We start from the raw sequence: 20,000 nt of genomic DNA, 5'->3' as shown, positions 1-20,000 counted from the left end.
ATACATCCGTATATCCTTCATTCAAATCATTCATTCATCCATCTCATTCAAGTATTCTTTTAAAACCTCCTGAATTTCCCTTTGCGTCTCTAGAAGTAGTAGTAGTAGTAGTAGTAGTAGTAGTAGTAGTAGTAACAGTAGTAGTAGTAGTAGTAGTAGTAGTAGTAGTAGTAGTAGTAGTAGTAGTAGTAGTAGTAGTAGTAGTAGTAGTAGTAGTAGTAGTAGTAGTAGTAGTAGTAGTAGTAGTAGTAGTAGTAGTAGTAGTAGTAGTAGTAACAGTAGAAGTAATGGAAGAAGTGGAAAATGTAATTATAGTATTTTTATAATTTCTATTGCAACAAGCAAGAAACTAAGGTACTACAGTATGTAATCAAGGGAATGACTATTGAATAAATTCATAGGAGAGAAAAAATGAATAGATGATTTAGTACCTATATTGATATTGATGGATAGGGAAAGAGGCGGAAGATGGCGAGAGAGAGAGAGAGAGAGAGAGAGAGAGAGAGAGAGAGAGAGAGAGAGAGAGAGAGAGAGAGAGAGAGAGAGAGAAAGAACAGAAAAGACAAGATTAATAATATTGATAATTTCAAATACCTCATGACTTACATTTAATATAAAGAAATTAACCTCATTAAACTAAAAGATAAGGTATCAATATTGTTTCTTTAAAATATCTCATACATAACAATATATATTCTCTTCACTCACACACACACACACACACTCTCTCTCTCTCTTCTTGGATAACGCTTCAGAATTCCTCAGTGAAAGATGTAACAGTCTCATCCTCTTCTTACACCTTCAAGTACTCGTAGATCCTTTCTGTTAGCCTCTTCTCTCCCTTTGTGTGCTGAACCACGTGTTGAACCTGCAATGGGAGACCACCATCAGCCTTTGTTGGGTCAGCTGTATTCTAAAACTTGTCTTCAAAGGCCACAGATATGATTAGTCGGCGGTCCATGGGTGCTTTTGCTAGTGACAATGTACGGTACTTGTCTGTCTATCACTAGAACTGTAACTAAACTCCCTTGGAAGCCCGAATAGTGTTCAATCGAGATAATACATTGAAAGGTTTGAGAATTTGGGTCTGGGAAGGCAGGATATCTTTAATCGTTTCGGCTTTTTCAGCAAGTTGTAGATGATCTTTTGTGGAGGCTTCAATGATTTTTTTGTGATTCTGGGGATAGTTTAACCAGGAGTCTGTACTTTTTAATACGAAAACCACCTTTAGGGAACACGGTTTATCATCTCTGTCGTCTTTTAGAGTTATCCTTACGAAAGTCCAATATGTTTTAGAATACTATACATATCTGGGTAGGGAGTCATACGTAGCTTAGCGTGCAAGGGACAGGGGAAAACATGAGAGGAAGACAACTCCACGTATTGAATCACTGTGGCTTGTGGTGTGAGATCAAGGAGATAAAAAAGATTGATTGGTTGATTGATTGATTGATTGGTTTAAGTCGTCAAAGACAGGAAAGGGAAAGAATCAGTAGACAGAAAGGAAAGTAGAAGAAAGACGGGTAGAGAATGCAAACAGAGGGAAGAAGGGTAGGATAAGTATGAAGATGACGAAAGGGCAGAGATGGAAGTGAAGGAAATTTCAGCTTAGTAACGTATTTGAGGAAATTGATACGAAAAATGACTTTCTGTGTTGTATAAGACAATTTCATCAGACACATGGATACCTATTGACTGTTGTATTATGGAGATGCAGGGACGCAGAAAATAAGGGAGAGGATAGAGAAGATGAGGGAAAGGGAACACCAGGCTAAAGTGTGTGAAGAACTCGAAATACACTGGGAATGGTTTTTTAGTCATAACTAACAGCAAAGAAAATGTGAAATGGGATACGTTTGGACTATTACATTACAGAGAGAGAGAGAGAGAGAGAGAGAGAGAGAGAGAGAGAGAGAGAGAGAGAGAGAGAGAGAGAGAGAGAGAGAGAGCGATGACAACACAAGGAAAGTAAAGAAATGAATATAAGAAAGGAGAACGCTTATAATATGGATATAAGATAAGAATGTTGGAACGCACGAAAGAATTTGTTTTTTTGATTAGGCTGAAAACTCACTGATTCATGTACCTTTGGACTGTTGAATAACTGATATGCAAAAAGGGTGGAATAGAAAAATAGGAAAAAGGAGCAACAAACTTATGACATGTGAAAATTTGCAACGCACGGATGAATATTTTTAGGTTAAGCTTTTAAGTTCGGTTATTTACGGATTGTTGTATAACAGAGATGCAATAAGGTGGAACATTTAAGTGAAGGTGTGAGGTGGGAGTCTATTTTACCAGCTGTAGAAGCCTCACTAACCTACGCAAGCGAAAAAAAATGCAACAAGGGAGTGAGAGAGAGAGAGAGAGAGAGAGAGAGAGAGAGAGAGAGAGAGAGAGAGAAAGGCATGTGCACAAACGAGAAAAGCATGCATTGCAGTCTATTCATAACATTTATTTTGCAAAATCTTAGAAAAAATTATCGCAGAACTTTTAGTACAACCAAAGAAAAGCAAAAAGGATTTACCAAAAGATACAATTGAGAATAGTATTCAAAATAAAAGAGAAAGTAAAAAGAAAATATATATATACACATGCAAAGATAAACTACGAAAAAAAAGTAAAACAAACAAACACACACACACAAAAAAAAATACACAAACACAAACACTAACATAGACTTACACCCAAACACACACACACACACACACACACACACACACACACACACACACACACACACACAGAAAGACAAACAATCCAAAACAGCACACAAAACAAACAGGCCGTAGTGAAGGTGATGGCGTATATACGTGATGACGACTCACAGATGTACGTACGGACGAACACACAGCCCACACCGTCCTTAGTGTTTGTCCTCCGCCTGCTTTACCTGGTCCGTGTTGACGTGGCCGAGACAGATCATGGGATCCTTGAAGTACCCACACAGCTGTTGGCAAGGGAAATGATCAAGGAGAGTCATGGGAGAGGGGGAAGGTTACAGGATCCAGGAAGGTCAAATGGGTAGAGAGAGAGTTATGGGAGAGAAGAATGGGATAATCAGGGAGGGACAGAGGAAGAGTGAACAGGTGTCAGGGAGTGTGTGAAGGGAAGACCAAGAACAGATGAGGGTGAGGAAAGGGATAGGAAAAGGGTGAGAAAGATTTGGAGATGAGAGAAAGGGAGAGTAGGGTAACAAGGGGTGAGAGAGAGGAGGTGATAGGGTGACTGGGAGCAAAGAAAGGGTGATGAAGAAGAGAAGAAATAGGAAATGGGAACCGAGTGGAAGAAATTAAGGAAAGATAAACGATTGATCGGACGAATGATTGACCTGAGGCGCCAGAGAGGAAAGTGAACAAAGAAGAAAGGGACAGAAGTAAGAGAAAGTGATAAGGATAGGTAGGAAGGGTGAGGGAAAGGAATTAAGGCAACGTGAAAGAGATTAAGAAAAGATAAACAAATGATTGAGTCACTGTGCCAAAGGAAAGGGAAGGACAGACAGAATAGATCAAATAGTAGAAAGAAACGAGAGGGTGAGGAAGATGGAAGGGAAGGGCGAGAAAAGGAGGCGGTGTAGATGAGATTGAGGAGATAAAAAAGATTGATTGGTTGATTGATTGGTTTAAGTCGTCAAAGACAGGAAAGGGAAGGAATCAGTAGACAGAAAGGAGAGTAGAAGAAAGACGGGTAGAGAATGCAAACAGAGAGAAGAAGGGTAGGATAAGTATGAAGATGACGGAAAGACGAGAAAGAGAATGAAAGGATGAGAAACGTGATTGTGATACCGTTAGAGAGAGAGAGAGAGAGAGAGAGAGAGAGAGAGAGAGAGAGAGAGAGAGAGAGAGAGAGAGAGAGAGAGAGAGAGAGAGAGAGAGAGAGAGAGAGAGAGAGAGAGAGAGAGAGAGAGAGAGAGAGAGAGAGAGAGAGAGAGAGAGAGAGAGAGAGAGAGAGAGAGAGAGAGAGAGAGAGAGAGAGAGAGAGAGAGAGAGAGAGAGAGAGAGAGAGAGAGAGAGAGAGAGAGAGAGAGAGAGAGAGAGAGAGAGAGAGAGAGAGAGAGAGAGAGAGAGAGAGAGAGAGAGAGAGAGAGAGAGAGAGAGAGAGAGAGAGAGAGAGAGAGAGAGAGAGAGAGAGAGAGAGAGAGAGAGAGAGAGAGAGAGAGAGAGAGAGAGAGAGAGAGAGAGAGAGAGAGAGAGAGAGAGAGAGAGAGAGAGAGAGAGAGAGAGAGAGAGAGAGAGAGAGAGAGAGAGAAGGGGGAGAAACATAACATCATCAACAATAATAACAATCTAATAATTCCTAAGATGCACTGATGAATAAATGCCATGAGAATAACTATGATATTGCCACAATGTTCAATATAAACAAGGTGTGATAAAGATTAATTGCAAGTCAGAGAACAACACCTGCATTATTAGTAAGGTTATTCCAGATGAAGGAGATGAAAGGGAGGTGGAGGTGAGAAAGGCATGGTGGTGGAAAACAAGACAAGAGAATCGGGCTGGGACGTGACGAGGAGAAATAGGGCAGAGAGGGAGGTGGAGTGTGTTGAAAGGAACGGGGTGGGGCGGGGCATGGCAATACAGGAGCTGGGTTATATCTATTGAAAGGATCTAGCGTGGTAGGATTGGGCAGTGTTGAGAGGAGAGGAATGAGTTAATGCTGATGGATTTTAAGATCAAAGGACGTGGGATTGAAGATAAACGTTAGATGTTGTACGTAAAAGTGACTGTGACATAGTTATTCTCTCTATCTTTACTTCTCTACTTTTCTGATAGTTCTTTTCAACATTTAACAAGTCATTGGTTTCAAGATCAGTTGAACGTAGGGATGAAGAAAAGCGTAATATGTAATGAAAATGAATTTGGTAAAATTCTAAACCTTTTCCCTCTATCTTGAGTCCTCCATTTTCCTGAAAGTTTCCTTATAACCCCTGATAACTGATACAACTCATAGACTCTAAGATCAAAGCACTTGAGATTGAAGGAAAACGTGAAATTGTAGTGACAGTGAGCGTAGCGGGTTTCTCTTTGTCCCTCCACTGTTGCACGAGGAAGAGACCGGGTGGGGGAGGGAATGGGGGTCTTACTGTTTTGGGGGCCTGGCGGTGACGTCGAACAAGCTGACAGCAGAGGCCACGCTCGATTTCGCACTCAGAGCTTAGACTGCAGGGCTCATCTGCGGGAGAGACAATGACCTTAGTGTGTGTTGGTGTGGACAAGAAAGGGGACTAGTGACGACATGTTAGCCCGTGCCTGTCTTATCACTGTGCACATCTGTCATAAATAAAACGTAGCAGTAAATATGTCATTATGATTCAAGTTAACTAGTCACGTATAAAGAAAATGTAGATTGGTAGGAGCTTGCTCGTCACGTTAGGTAATGGTGTTCGTTAAAAAAAAAAAAAGTTATTGGACTGGTTGTTTACGTTGAGTTTGGACAGTCATGTATTTCTTTGTTAACGAAGGAGTAACACGTGGCGATGATTTGCACCTGAAACTATAATTTTTTATGTAACTTATCTTATGCACTCACTCAAAGCAAATCATGAACGATAATAAAAGAAACTAAGAAGGACCAATCAAGGAGACACTTAAAGACTAGATATTTCTTCTGGTGTCGATTAATGTTGCTGAGTGGCATTATCAAGTTAGAGGAAGGTGAAGGGAGGCGCATACGTAAGCACATACAAATGCAGCCAGTCCGTCCATCCATCTGTTAGTAAAAATATACACCGTTCAAGAGTAGGAATGGAGGAAAGGTAGTGAGACAGTTAATTTTTTTTTCACCCACGAGCATCACACAGTCACAAACGATCCTGTTAACTGCGAACCGATTCAACAAAGAGAAACACCCATAAAAATAAGCGCACAAAAGCGAGGTAGGAGCAATGCATGCATTCACCAATTCACACACAGAGGCATACACGTAACACCGCTTGCAATAAAATCATATTATAAAATGTGTAGTGGAAAGATGATGATCGGAAACAAAAAAGTGGAGAGAGTGTCCATCCTTGCAATTGAAAAGTGGAATGCCTTAATTACATGTGTTAGTGTAGGGTTCGATTCTCTCTCTGCCAGAAGAATGAGATAAGCCTTATTTCACTGTTCGTTACTTAGGTATGCCCGAAAAACGATATAGCACCGCCTATGAAACGTATAGTAATGTTAGCAACAGAAATCAAAAGACACAGGGATTTATCTATTCATTCATTCATTAATCTATCCACTCAAAACTTCATCTTAGGGCCGTATTCTTCACAAAGCTATGACACGTTATAGCTCTGCTAGATACGTATCATAACTCAATGTGTCTATCATAAGCCGTAATGTCATGAGTTATGACGAGTAAAACCGTCTGTCATAAATGTCGGCTATTTATAACGCTTATTCAATTTCAAATGTTAAAATGAAGCAAAGCTGTCGTGTACTACTAATTCACAGCTTCTTTAGATATTTGTTTCGTTTTTATGTATTGTGAGAAAAGACTCAGTGGTTAAGATGGTAATTAAATGTTTGGAATACGGTATATGTGATCCCGTAGGAGCGCTTTACTGTAAACAGTTCTTAAATGATTTGATGGGAAGGATGGCTCTCTCGACGATCTCTCAAGGCACACCTGCATTTCCTGTCTAACTTCAACCATCAGCAAGATATCTAAGTATTATGATCACCTTAGTTATCGAGGGTAAGTGGATGTGTTCTGTGTCATCTTTCACTAGATCGGTGACAAAGAGAGTACCGGCACGGTCTAAACGATATTTTCTGGTGAATTTTGTGTCACTAAGTTAATTCAATATGTATTAATTGGGCAAATAAAAGAAATTAGGAAAACGTTGCAGTCATACATTCATCCACTCAATAAGTGAAACTGTTCATTCAGTATCACCTTTGAAATGAGCAGTAAAGGACTCATAGATATGAAGAGATGACTCATGCGAGCATTGATCCATTTATTAACTCATTTGGTCAAACCACTCACTCAATATATGGCTACATCTCATCATGGTTAGTCAGTCAACCACTCTCCAATCTATACCAATGGTTACCAAACTTTTTTTTCTGCCATTTTCCCTTGCACCCAGTTCAACCATTCAGATTTCATGTGTAAATGGGAAAGGGTAGTCAAAATATGTTTTAAACGTGAACTGAACGAGGTAGATACTGCCCATCCATCTACAACAGGTGCGCACACACACACGCGCGCACACACACACACACACACACACACACACACACACACACACACACACACACACACACACACACACACACACACGGCCCGGTAGCTCAGTGGTTAGAGCGCTGGCTTCACAAGCCAGATGACCGGGGTTCGATTCCCCGGCCGGGTGGAGATATTTGGGTGTGTCTCCTTTCACATGTAGCCCCTGTTCACCTAGCAGTGAGTAGGTACGGGATGTAAATCGAGGAATTGTGACCTTGTTGTCCCGGTGTGTGGTGTGTGCCTGGTCTCAGGCCTATCCGAAGATCGGAAACAATGAGCTCTGAGCTCGTTCCGTAGGGTAACGTCTGGCTGTCTCGTCAGAGACTGCAGCAGATCAAACAGTGAATTACACACACACACACACACACACACACACATCTCTCTCTCTCTCTCTCTCTCTCTCTCTCTCTCTCTCACACAGACACGAGAAAATCTGTCTGAGATTTTTCTGTTGCTAGCTGATAGCTTCAAATTTCCCCCGAGTAAATTTTGCCTAGTTTTGGAAATACTGGTCTATACGCTTCAAAACCTCATCCTGATCACTTAGTCACTACTCTTATACCATAATCACTTAGTCAACTACCACTTACTGTAGCGTTTCTTGCCCTGGAACGGCACGCAGGCACCAAGATCGCAGTACATTCCAGCGCCGCACTCTGAGTCACCCACGCATTCGGACCCCTCACGCTGGGCCGCTGCTGACATGCACGTACCGGAGGCTGTGGGAGACAAAGGCAGGATGAAGCGATACAAACTCAGTGGGAAAACATAACTTGTGATCTGCTACAGTGCGGTTCCTGTTGTTAAAGGATATGTAAAGAATGGAACGTGTTGTGTAGATATTGGGGTTATGAAATGGTTACAGTTGCGTTATTGTAATGAGAGAGGGATAGAAAGATACTCGTACATAGGTAGATTGATAGAAAGATACATATGTAGGAAGGTACAGAGAGAGAGAGAGAGAGAGAGAGAGAGAGAGAGAGAGAGAGAGAGAGAGAGAGAGAGAGAGAGAGAGAGAGAGAGATAAAAATACGAGTACGTCTTATCTATACATATCTAAAACAATCATGATTACAATGAAAGATAGATTATATAAGTTAATTTTACCTTATTCTTTATCATCTCCCCCCCCCCACACACACACACACATCAAGTCTAAGTGAACAAATTTACTGAGTGTGTGTCTCTAGTCACATGTGGAGAGAAAAGAGTGAGAGAGGGAAGACTATTAGGCTACTGGAGAGAGAGAGAGAGAGAGAGAGAGAGAGAGAGAGAGAGAGAGAGAGAGAGAGAGAGAGAGGCCACTAGGGACGATTTTGTACGTAGGTAGTTTTTTCTTGTTAGTGCCAGAGAGGAAAATATTTACCGTGGTATCGGTGGATGGCAAGGGTGATTTTGTTGTTGTTTTGGGTGATAGTTCCACTTCTAGTTTTATTTAATTTTATTCTATTATTTTCATTGACCCTTTTCTTCATGGATGGATTGGAGTGTGTATTTTGATGGCATAGAACGAGAGGATTTTATTTACATAACAACCACCATCACCACTAACACCACTCCAACAACAACAAATCAACAATAGGAGCAGCAGTAATAAAAAAAATCTACTTTTATACTTACGAAATGAAACTATAAAAAATAAAAAGTGAAAAATAGAGAGAAAAGAGAAAGAGAAAACGAAATTCCGGCAGAGTACATTTTTCTCTTTATTTTGATCATGGCGTACCAGAGGGAATGAATGAGGGAAGAGTGGGCGAGTGGGGTGAATGAACAGGCTGGCTTGAGGTGGGCTGGCAGGGCAGGGAGGTAGTGAGGCAGACAGGCTAGGATGTGGTGAGGGAGGAAGTGACGTGGTGAGACAGAAAGTGAAATGGCAAGACAAGCAGTAAGTAAGACAGGCAGTGAGGTGATGGGGTGAAGCAAACAGTGAAGTGGTGAGGTAAGCAGTGAGGCAGAGAGGTAGGTAGTGAGACAGGCAGTAAGGTAATGTGGTGAGGCAAACAGTGAAGTGGTGAGATAAGCAGTGAGGGAGATAGTGGGGCAGGCTGGGAGGGCTGGGAGTGAGACAGGGAATGGTGGGAGTGAGGCAGGCAGGGAATGATGGGAGGGCTGCTGCGATGCTACTCCAATCCTTTAAATGTAAATCAGCCTTCGTGTTTTCCCTCCAGGTGGAAGAAGAATGGTGGAGACAGCAATTGCAGGAATCAGTTTATCTTGATCTTTTCCTTCACCCAGATCCAGTTACATGATTTTCTTTCCTTTCTTTCTCGCCCTGAAGTGTTGTTTGGAATGATTGTTACTGTACTGTTTTGTTTCGTAGTGGACAAATTAAAAGGGAGAAAGATGTTATTTAGTGCAATTGAAAATAGATAAAAAATAGTTACAAAAAAATCTATTTATTATCCTTTTTTCAATTTTTTGTATAACCTCTTTGGTAAAGTACGGTGCGATTAGAAAATAGATACCGTTTTGTTAATATTTTCTTTATTCTGTTAAAAAAAAAACGTGAATATGCCTAGCTAAGATTACCATGAAGTATTCCGTTTTTCTTATTCACTCCCGCACGTCAGCTGATCATTGGTAAACAAACGATATGTGGATGTGGCGGTTGACGTGACTAGTGGTTGTATAAAGTGAGATAACACGAGGACCCAGGTGAGTAGGCGAGTCAGTCATGGGAGAGAGGCAAGGCGAAGGCTGGGAGGCGTGGATTGGAGGAAGACATACTGGATAGAGAAAGGGAACATAAAGATCTCTCGTTTTTTTTCTGCCATGACAGCGAATCTTCTCGTATCATTCCTGGTTGTGTTGGTGTCGTAGGTTTGTTTTTTACATCTGAGGAAAGCTGGAGCGACTCAAGTGATTAGGAAATATGAGGTTTGTGTGTGTGTGTGTGTGTGTGTGTGTGTGTGTGTGAAGGCAGCGGCAGTGTGTTATGCATGGCGTGGGAAGTTTGTCCTACCGCGCCGTCTCCCATCCCTCCTGTCCCTCCCACTGACTCTCACTAGCGCATGCTCACACACACACACACACACACACACACACACAGGTACAATCATGCCAATTCGGATCTTATCAACTTGATCTACACACACACACGAGAGAGAGAGAGAGAGAGAGAGAGAGAGAGAGAGAGAGAGTTTTGCGGATAGATCGTTACTCTCTAATTGGGAATTGATGAGCTATTCAAATATTCAACTAGTGAAGGAAATTTTGCATGAAAAAAATAGCAACAGAGCGGTTCCAAGAATGAGGGAGAGGGGAGGAGGAGGAGGAGGAGGAGGAAGAGGAGGAGGAGGAGGAGGAGGAGGAGGAGGAGAGAAGGGAGGAGGAGGGAGCGTGGAAAAGCTAATCCCTCCATCTGCCCCTGGTGCATGGTTCATCGCGGCCTGAGTGTGGCAGTAATGTTGGCAAGGCTTTGTGTTGATCTCCCCTTGGTACATGTGTCCGTGTGCTGTGGTGGTGGTGGTGGTGGTGGTGGTGGTTATATAGACCAGTCATCGTACAAGTGTCTGTTTTGAATCTGGTGCTCCTCCGTTGGTACAGATGTCCGTGTGTTGTAGCAATAGTAGTGGTGGTGGTGGTCGTAGATTTGGGCAAGACTGGAGCGGTCAATATCTATACATATGTTTATATTTTATTATGTATTTATGTATATACGCCAAGTCCACGTATCCTAGCCTGACTCGAGCTCCTCGCCAAGGGATTATTCTCGTGGGTCTCAGAATAGGAATAAAATATCGGAGTAGCTTTACCGGGTGACGTAAAATCGATGAGTCTTTGTCAAGCCATCGCCGCCGCCGCCGCCGCGCACGTCAGAGGGAGAGAATGCGTCTCTGCCGGGATGAAGGGACCTGTTCCTACACGCTACCTTGGCCTGCTGTGGCATTCGCGATTTAGCTTTTGACTATCATCACTACTACCCTTCATGATTGTAGAGGGAAGGAAAGGACTTTTGGAACCTTTTTTCACTATATCTCAGCCGCCCGTCTGTACCAGGCTACTCCTGCAAATTTCTTCCTTTCCATCTATTTTTCCGCGTTTCATATAGTTGATTTTCTCTAGGTTTTATGTAGTTTCAATCCGTTTTTCGTTGTCCTTTTCTTTCGCGACTTTATCTTTTAGGCAATCACGTAAATAACACTTACTTTCGCATATTTTCACCTATACCTTAAACTATCATACACTCTTAGAGGTGACTGTTGCTAAGTTCTATTCCTTCCTTTTCAAGACTGCTGCTCACTCTCTGGTCTTCCCGCCTCGCCCAGCATTCCAGCAGTCACTAAGGGCTGGAGAGCCGGCGCTGTTCGTGCTGGCGGCGCTGAGCCACTCCGGGATGCTTGCTAATCCGCTCAACGTAAGGGGATCACGCGGCCACCACCTGCTGCTCTTCTTGCCAAAAAATATGGTCGTGGGTCAGTTGCGGCTGAAGTGGCGGCGAGGTGCCGTTGTCAGGAAGTGATGCCGTGGAGAAAATATGAGCTGAAGTGGAATTTTGACGTGGAGACAATCTATGACGATATATCATTTAGTTTTCCTTGAAGCCTGATGGTTATATTTTTCTTTTTCTTTTGTGTTTTAATATTATTACTTTCTTTATATGAGGAAGACTGATGGAGAAAAAAAGATTTAAGGCTCATAAATTGTATCTCTTCTCTCACATGAAAGATTAAGAGACGAATATAAAAAAAGATTAAACCCCTTTCCTACTCAAAAATTAGGAAAAAAAACTAGAACAAAAAAGATTGAAAATCATAAACTCATAAAAATGGATGATAGAGTTAAATTAGCGGATGAATATATGTATTATCTATAGTAAATTAAGTAGCACTAAATCTCATTATAAATTCTAAGCTCCTTGTTCTCTACATTACTAAAAGCATTAATTAGAAACACTTTACTCTCTCATCACGACTCTTCAAATGCCACAGAAGTGATGAGCCGCGTTCTGGACAGTATTTCTTTGGCCAATAAAGTAAAAATCTTGCTAATATGTCACTAGAACCATATAAAAACTTAAAGACTCATGTAATTTTACCGCGATTTGACCCTTCTTAAATGTAGTGGAAGCGCGGCGCAGGAGTGTTTAAGAATATGGTCTTCAATCGCCTGACCTCCTCCCAGTGCAGTGTCTGGTACTTCCTCGTGTACATAATGTTGTGTTCCTTAATTATGTTACACTTATTGTGGCTTCTTATCACCGTCAGGCGTTCAGGTGGAAGGGTCTTAATGGGTCACCTGCCTCGCTGTCTGCCTCTTTTGGTGGTGGAGTTCGCCTTCTTCTTCTTCTTCTTCTTTCTTCGTAATAGTAGTAGTAGCAGTAGTAGTAGTAGTAGTAGTAGTAGTAGTAGCAGTAGCAGTAGCAGTAGTAGTAGTAGTACTAGTTCTAATAGTAGCAGTAGTAGTAGTAGTAGTAGTAGTAGTAGTAGTAGTTCTTCTTCTAGTAGTAGTAGTAGTAGTAGTAGTTTTTGTTGTTGTAATTGTTGTGGTAGCAGCTTTAACTCTAATAGCTGTTTCCGCTCATTCTTTGGGTGGAGAGCAACTAAAAAGGCCATTTATATAGTATACTTTGCCGGACATGGCCACCAGCACCTCTATCACGTAAAAGAGTAATTATACTGATATTGATAATGGTAGCTATAAAGTATATGCAGTTGTAGTGATAGTACCGCAGTTGTTCCTGCAGTAATGACAAAAAATAAAATACCTGTAGTAATAATAATTAGTAACAGTATTATTATCATTAGCAGTATTAATGGTAGTAATAGTTTTGTTAATAAGAATCACAATAATAACAGTAAGAAACATAAGAATAATAATAATTAAGCCAACAATAGCAACAAACGCTCACCGGAATTAACGCTCCCGAATTTAGAGCCGCATCGTAAACTTAATTTTGGTCCGTGATGAGCGGCGGGAACAAACCTTCATTACTGGGGAGGGAAAAAAACAGACCACGAAGGCGGCTGGCAGGGATGGCGCTGGTGAGGGAAGGTGGTGGGACGATGTGTGGAGAGAGAGAGAGGGATGTGAGGTAAACTGTTGTGTTGTTGGGAGGGGAAAACAAGTAATGCAGAGGGGAAACTAACAGAAGGAATGGAAATGAGTGCGTAGACATGCGGATGGAAGAGAGGTGGAGGAAAAAGGAAAGGGAAAAGTGAAGGTATGGAATGAGGTTGTAAGAAAAAAAAGGGTGAAATGATGTTGGAAAGAACTACTATGAAAAGATAAGAGAAGGAAAATAAAAGGAATGTAAAGTCGTAAAAAAAGAGTAAAAATATAACACGTGGATGTGAGAAGAGGGAAGGATAAGAAAATTGAATAGAGGAGGAGGTGGAAAGAAAAACATTGTAAGGAAAATATATAAAGAAATGAGAAAAAAATGAAACAACCAGAAAAAATGTAAAAGAAAAAATGGATGAAATACCGACTTAAAGAAAGGAAGCTGGAAATAAGGACTAGAGAAAGAATAAGATAGGAATAAAAAAAAAAAACACACACACACACACAAGAGGAAGGAAAAAAGAAGGGAAAAGTAAAGATTGGAACTGAATAAATAACAAGGGCCTGAAGGGGAAATAAATTATAGGCTCACTAGGGAGAGATAGAAGGCTAGAAACTGGAGAAGGAGGAGGAAGAAGAGGAGGAGGATCAAGATTAGGCGGTGGCAAGGGAGACAGGAAAGGGAGGAGGAATGGATGGGAAGGGAAGATGGCGTTGAGGGAAATTAGTCAGAAGTATTGAACAGGTGAAAGGAGAAAGGGGGAACGAAAAGGGGAAAATTGAAGGGCCGGTGAAAGTTTGAGGAAGCATTGGGTGGAAGAGACGGAGGTGAATAAGGAAAAGTAGTGATGATTTGAAACAGATAAAAGATAATGAAATGAGGAGGTAAAATGAAGAAAAGGAAGAAAGAAAACAAAAAAGAAAATTCTAAGACTGGGCTGGGAAATTTACGGGATTAAAAAAAGAAAAAGTAAGAGAAATAAAACACGGGATTAGGAAAAGGAGAGAGCGTGAGAATAGAAATAGGAGAGAAGAGAAGGAGGGGTGAGGAGAACTTGAGGAGGAGAAAGAGGAAAGAGAGATGGAAATAAGAGGAAGAAAAGAGGAAGAGGAGTAAAAAGAGATAGTGCAATTATGATAAAGGGTAAGAGAGAAGGTCTGTAAGAAGAGGAAGACGAAAACAAGGAAAGTGAGTGGAAGAGAACAGTGAGGTGAGTTGGAGGAATAGAGAGGAGGAGGAAGGAGGAGTGAGGAGAACTGGAAGCGCAGGAAGTAACAATGCTGACAAGGTTTCTGAATGGAGTGTTCCTGTGGGGGTGGTGGACGAGAATTCCTGCAGTGCTTATATAAACCTTTTGTCCTGCTTGAATGTGCGGTTAAAACGTGACCTAATTCTCTCTCTCTCTCTCTCTCTCTCTCTCTCTCTCTCTCTCTCTCTCTCTCTCTCTCTCAGGAGTTGTAAATGTAATGTGTGAGGCACCGCGACACCAACAGAGTGGATGTCATTTACTTAAAGAGAGAGAGAGAGAGAGAGAGAGAGAGAGAGAGAGAGTTTGTTTGCTTCTCTTCTCGTAAAAATATAATGATTCTGACTATGAAGAGCTGATCTTTCATGCCTCAGCAAGATTTCATTATCACTTCCTTTCTTCCTCCTCCTCCTCCTCCTCCTCCTCCTCCTCCTCCTCCTCCTCCTCCTCCTCCTCCTCCTCCTCCTCCTCCTCCTCCTCCCCATTCTCTCGTGTACTCAAGTTATTAAGTTGTTATTGTTTTTCTAGTTCTTCCTTTTTTATAGCTTTCATTTTCTGTTGAGAGAGAGAGAGAGAGAGAGAGAGAGAGAGAGAGAGAGAGAGAGAGAGAGAGAGATGTGTGGGCTGGTGGTGGTCGTCCTCCCTTGCCCATCCCTATTTTTTATTGTTCACTTTCTTTTTCTACCTTCTGTTTGACATTCTCTTTCTCTTTCATTCTCTCTCTTTATTCTCTATTCTCTTTTTGTCTTTAGATTTTTGTGTCTGTCTGTCTGTCTGTCTGTCTGTCTGTCTGTCTGTCTGTCTGTCTGTCTGTCTGTCTGTCTGTCTGTCTCTGTCTCTCTCTCTCTCTCTCTCTCTCTCTCTCTCTCTCTCTCTCTCTCTCTCTCTCTCTCTCTCTCTCTCTCTCTCTCTCTCTCTCTCTCTCTCTCTCTCTCTCTCTCTCTCTCTCTCCTAGTAACGTAATAGTTCATAGTTGTAGTCACAGTATTGCTGGTGTCATCGTTAGAATTTCGCTTTATATTCGTTTTCTTTCTTTTCGATCTTGTTTATACGCGTCTGTGTTTTTGGGTCTCATCGGGATATGGTTTTATTCAGATTTTATTCAATAGACTTTAAAGATTTGCATATGTTTGGTCTGTTCCTGGGTGTGTGAGCCTCCCTATTGATGAAAACGTGACTTTGTGAAGGGGGTGAAATCTCTTCGTTGTTGTTGTTGTTGTTGTTGTTGTTGTTGTTGTTGTTGTTGTTGTTGTTGTTGTTGTTGTTGTTGTTGTTGTTGTTGTTGTTGTTGTTGTTGTTGTGGTGGTTATTGGTGGTGGTGGTGGTGGTGGTGGTGGTGGTGTAGTATATATCTAAATCTCGAAAATAGCTTCCTGCCTACCTATCTACCTACTTACTAACGTGCATACATACATACATACATGCATATATACATACACAAAAAAGACTTATTACAGACAAGAAGACAAGCACACACACACACACACACACACACACACACACACACACACACACACACGATCATCACACGAGCTTTAAAACTCCGCGAATGAAAGAGAAACAAAAAAGTTTTCAGCGACGTTTGAGTGATCGATAGAGAGAGAGGAGGAGGGGAGAAGGAGGAGGAGGAGGAGGAGAAGGAGAAGGAGGAAGAGGAGGAGAAGGAAAAGGAGGAGGAGGAGGAGGAGGAGGAGAAGAAGGAGTCGATCAAGAAGAGAAGAGGTGAGCGTTGTAAACAAAGATGAACCGCAGGTGCTCATGCGAAAAGGTGAGAGGTGAGAGAGAGAGAGAGAGAGAGAGAGAGAGAGAGAGAGAGAGAGAGAGAGAGAGAGAGAGAGAGAGAGAGAGAGAGAGAAAATAGAAATACATACATATAAATAATTACAAACAGATAGAACAAACACACACACACACACACACACACACACACACACACACACACACACACACACACACACACACACACACACACACACACACACACTCTCTCTCTCTCTCTCTCTCTCTCTCTCTCTCTCTCTCTCTCTCTCTCTCTCTCTCTCTCTCTCTCTCTCTGCAAGAATATTTATAAATGCCAGCCTTTGCAATCAATACTTTTTTCTCTTTTCTGTACAACACTCGCTCTTTCTCTTCTTAGCTGTAAAATGTCGTGCAGAGAGAGAGAGAGAGAGAGAGAGAGAGAGAGAGAGAGAGAGAGAGAGAGAGAGAGAGAGAGAGAGAGAGAGAGAGAGGAGAAAAAAAGTATGCTCTGGAAGGAAAAAAGGGAAAGAGAAGAATAAGGGAATGAAAGAGGACATGTACGAGGGGAAGGAAGAGGAATGAGAGAGGGAGTGTTGGAGGAGAAGGAGGAGGAGGAGGGAGGGAGGGAGTGGAAGGAGAGAAGGCAAATGGCTGGGCTTCCTCCCACGTTACCTTGCAAAAAGTGATGTATCGGCAGAAAATATCCTCGGTAAACATTTTTTCTCTCTTGTATTTCTTTCCAAATTGAAAACAGTGCAAGAAAACTTTAAAGAATAGACAAAAAAAACTTAAATAGAATTGGATTGATTGGTAGTATACTGCGTCAAGGGAAAAAGTCTGTAGTACGTTATTCTAATATATGTTTTATGCAGAACAAAAATAAATGGTAAAACAGAAAAAAAAATGCTAATGTAAAATATATAACATTTTCTCTGTTATGGAAAATGATGGGCAGAAAAATAATATACACAAGTGGAATAGTAAAAGGTAATGATGATAGATAGTAAAAGAGAAGTAGGTCAATTCCTGGAGTAAATGTTTGTCCAGACATTTTTTTAAATTGAGCTTCAAATAACAGCCAGATTAAATCTTTTTTCTTTTTACGTTTTTCCTCGCGAGTGTTTGAGTAAAAAGAAAAGAATAAAAGGTAATTTTTATACTTTGTGGATTAAAGTCGATGAATTTCTTTTTCATTTTAAGGATGAAAATAAAAAAAAGAATAAGAGAGAGAGAGAGAGAGAGAGAGAGAGAGAGAGAGAGAGAGAGAGAGAGAGAGAGAGAGAAACTGACGAAGGCAGAGAGCTCGACAGACACACTGTAGTTAGAATGACAGACTAGCAAGCGGACAGACAAATAGATGAAAACAAGCATGAGAATGAAAGCTGCCATTGTTATGCCAGATTGCTGCAGTAGATGTAATGAATGGCTGAAATATTTTGACCTTAATGTCTGTTGCGCAGCCTTGTGCTTGTAGGAATAAGAAAAGAAGAAGAAATAAATGAAGAGAAGAAGAAGAAAAAAAAATGTCAGGTTGAATTTCATAAGGCTACAAGAGGAACTGACTGCTTGCCTGCCTGACAGTCTGACTTTTTACCTGCCTGAATGATTGACTAACTGACGCACTGCTTGACTGACTGACTGACTGACTCAATAACTTTCTGAATCATTAATGAAGAAAAATTGGAAAGGGAGAACATTCGTGGTAATCAAGAATCACTTACTGACTAACTGCATAACTGGCTGACTGAATAACTGACTGATTTACTAACTTTCGGACTTACTTAGTGGCTGAGAGTAAAGAGGAGGAATGTACTTCTGAAGAGTGAACTGAATGAAGGAGTTAATGACTGGTTACCTGACTCACTGACTGATCAACTGGGTGACTGGTTAACTGATTGAATTACTGGCTGACTGATTGGTTAGTTGACTGCATCTATGGCTAATTAGCTAAATGGTGTGTGTGTGTGTGTGTGTGTGTGTGTGTGTGTGTGTGTGTGTGTGTGTGTGTGTGTGTGTGTGTGTGTGTGTGTGTGTGTGTGTTTGTTTGTTCTCTCTCTCTCTCTCTCTCTCTCTCTCTCTCTCTCTCTCTCTCTCTCTCTCTCTCTCTCTCTCTCTCTCTCTCAGCAATATACATGCGTCACTCCAACCACAGATAAGTTTTCTTCCTCCTCGACAGGCTAATACCGGCTGTTCCAGGTTCTTGGTGTGCGAGATTCCGAGTTATTGTTGTGTGTGTGTCTTGAATGTGGATACTTTTTATTTATTTCTATTATTTTCGTTTGCATGTGTTCAGTTCACTTATCATTATTTTTAGTTGTTCTTTTTTTGTATAGATTTGCTTTCGTTTCCCTTTTTTTTTTTCTTTCTTATTAGTGTGTGTGTGTGTGTGTGTGTGTGTGTGTGTGTGTGTGTGTGTGTAAGGTTTGATAATTTTGCTTGCGTTACTTTATTTATTTATTTATTATATTGATTTAGTTTTTTGCATCTGTCGAAGTTTCTAATTTTTTTTTATTTATTTATCTATTTATTTATTTTATTTATTTATTTATTTTTTTTTTTTGCTGCTGTCGAGAGCTTTTCATGTGTGTAAATGTTTGTGTTTGCGTTTTAAGAGTTTGAATTTTCGTCTGTTCTCACTTTTTTTTTTTTTATGTGGGAGGGAATTCAATGCATACTTAAAGTTGTGAAATATTGTCTGTTTGGATTGAATATGCTTGTTCTGAGTTATCGCTCTTTTAGTGTGTTTGAAAGTTTTTACATAGCCTGTTCAAAGTTTTTATGTGTTTAGGTCTCTCTCTCTCTCTCTCTCTCTCTCTCTCTCTCTCTCTCTCTCTCTCTCTCTCTCTCTCTCTGGACGTCACCCTGCCCTCCCCATAACTCTTACTGAGGCGACCGAGTGGCGGGTAGGGCGACATGAGGGTGGGGAATACCAAAGAGAAAGAGAGAGAGAGAGAGAGAGAGAGAGAGAGAGAGAGAGAGAGCATGAGTCAGGGAAGGGAAGGGGCTAGTAACTAAGGCGGGGGAAGGGGAAATGGATTGGAGGGGAGGTGGTATTCCGGCCCTTTAACGGTAAAAAAAAATGGGAAATGTGTCGCCAGTGCCAGAATGCCTCGTAGATTGCTGTGAGAGAAGGAACGGGGAACAAGGGGGGAGGGAGGGACTGGCGGAGGTAGGCAGGGAGGGAGGAAAGGAGAGAGAAGAGGAAGGAAGGAAAGAAGATGACGGAAATAAGCAGAATTGTGGATAGGAAAACAGATTGGTTAGTACGAGAGAGAGAGAGAGAGAGAGAGTGTGTGTGTGTGTGTGTGTGTGTGTGTGTGTGTGTGTGTGTGTGTGTGTGTGTGTGTGTGTGTGTGTGTGTGTGAGAGAGGTTTATTTCATCATTACCCACCAAATTCTGTGATCATGGTCACAATTTATGAACACAGTGACAAATTTGTGTGTATGTGTGTGTGTCGTGTGTGTGTGTGTGTGTGTGTGTGTGTGTGTGTGTGTGTGTGTGTGTGTGTGTGTGTGTGTGTGTGTGTGTGTGTGTGTGTGTTTTGAGCTATCCTTATGGACATAAGCATAAACACGCTAGAACCACACCCACCTACCCACTCACCCACCTACACTCCCACCACACACACACACACACACACACACACACACACACACACACACACACACACACAGAAACCCCTAACCCACCCAACCACCTACCGAACCAGCCACCCACTCCCCCACCCACCCACAAACACTCCATCCAACCACCACCCACCAATCAGCCATCCACACTCACCTCCG

At 41.5% G+C, this 20,000-nt stretch overlaps 2 protein-coding genes across 5 annotated transcripts in view; one reads left to right on the top strand and one right to left on the bottom strand.

The window, feature by feature from the left end:
- LOC123505535 (ITG-like peptide) overlaps positions 1–20,000 on the bottom strand; it is an 81,446-nt gene that overhangs the window by 1,426 nt on the left and 60,020 nt on the right. Inside the window, exons 4-8 of the mRNA XM_045256958.1 lie at positions 19,996–20,000; positions 7,815–7,943; positions 5,087–5,175; positions 2,829–2,950; positions 1–868 (exon numbers count right to left, since the gene is read on the bottom strand). The exon at positions 1–868 is cut by the window's left edge and continues 1,426 nt beyond it; the exon at positions 19,996–20,000 is cut by the window's right edge and continues 137 nt beyond it. Of these exons, the coding sequence (XP_045112893.1) occupies positions 2,867–2,950; positions 5,087–5,175; positions 7,815–7,943; positions 19,996–20,000 (307 nt within the window). The 3' untranslated portion in view covers positions 1–868; positions 2,829–2,866. The remainder of the gene's footprint in view (positions 869–2,828; positions 2,951–5,086; positions 5,176–7,814; positions 7,944–19,995) is intronic.
- LOC123505534 (myosin heavy chain, non-muscle-like) overlaps positions 9,819–20,000 on the top strand; it is a 186,142-nt gene continuing 175,960 nt past the window's right edge. For all 4 annotated transcript variants that reach the window (XM_045256957.1, XM_045256956.1, XM_045256953.1 and 1 more), the window contains exon 1: positions 9,819–9,879. The gene's annotated coding sequence lies outside the window, so the exon portion shown is untranslated. The remainder of the gene's footprint in view (positions 9,880–20,000) is intronic.

This window comes from Portunus trituberculatus, chromosome 18 (genome assembly GCF_017591435.1).
Source record: "Portunus trituberculatus isolate SZX2019 chromosome 18, ASM1759143v1, whole genome shotgun sequence".
Taxonomy (NCBI): domain Eukaryota; kingdom Metazoa; phylum Arthropoda; class Malacostraca; order Decapoda; family Portunidae; genus Portunus; species Portunus trituberculatus.
The sequence above is the reverse complement of the archived record's forward strand: the minus strand, read 5'-3'. Positions and strand labels throughout refer to the sequence as shown.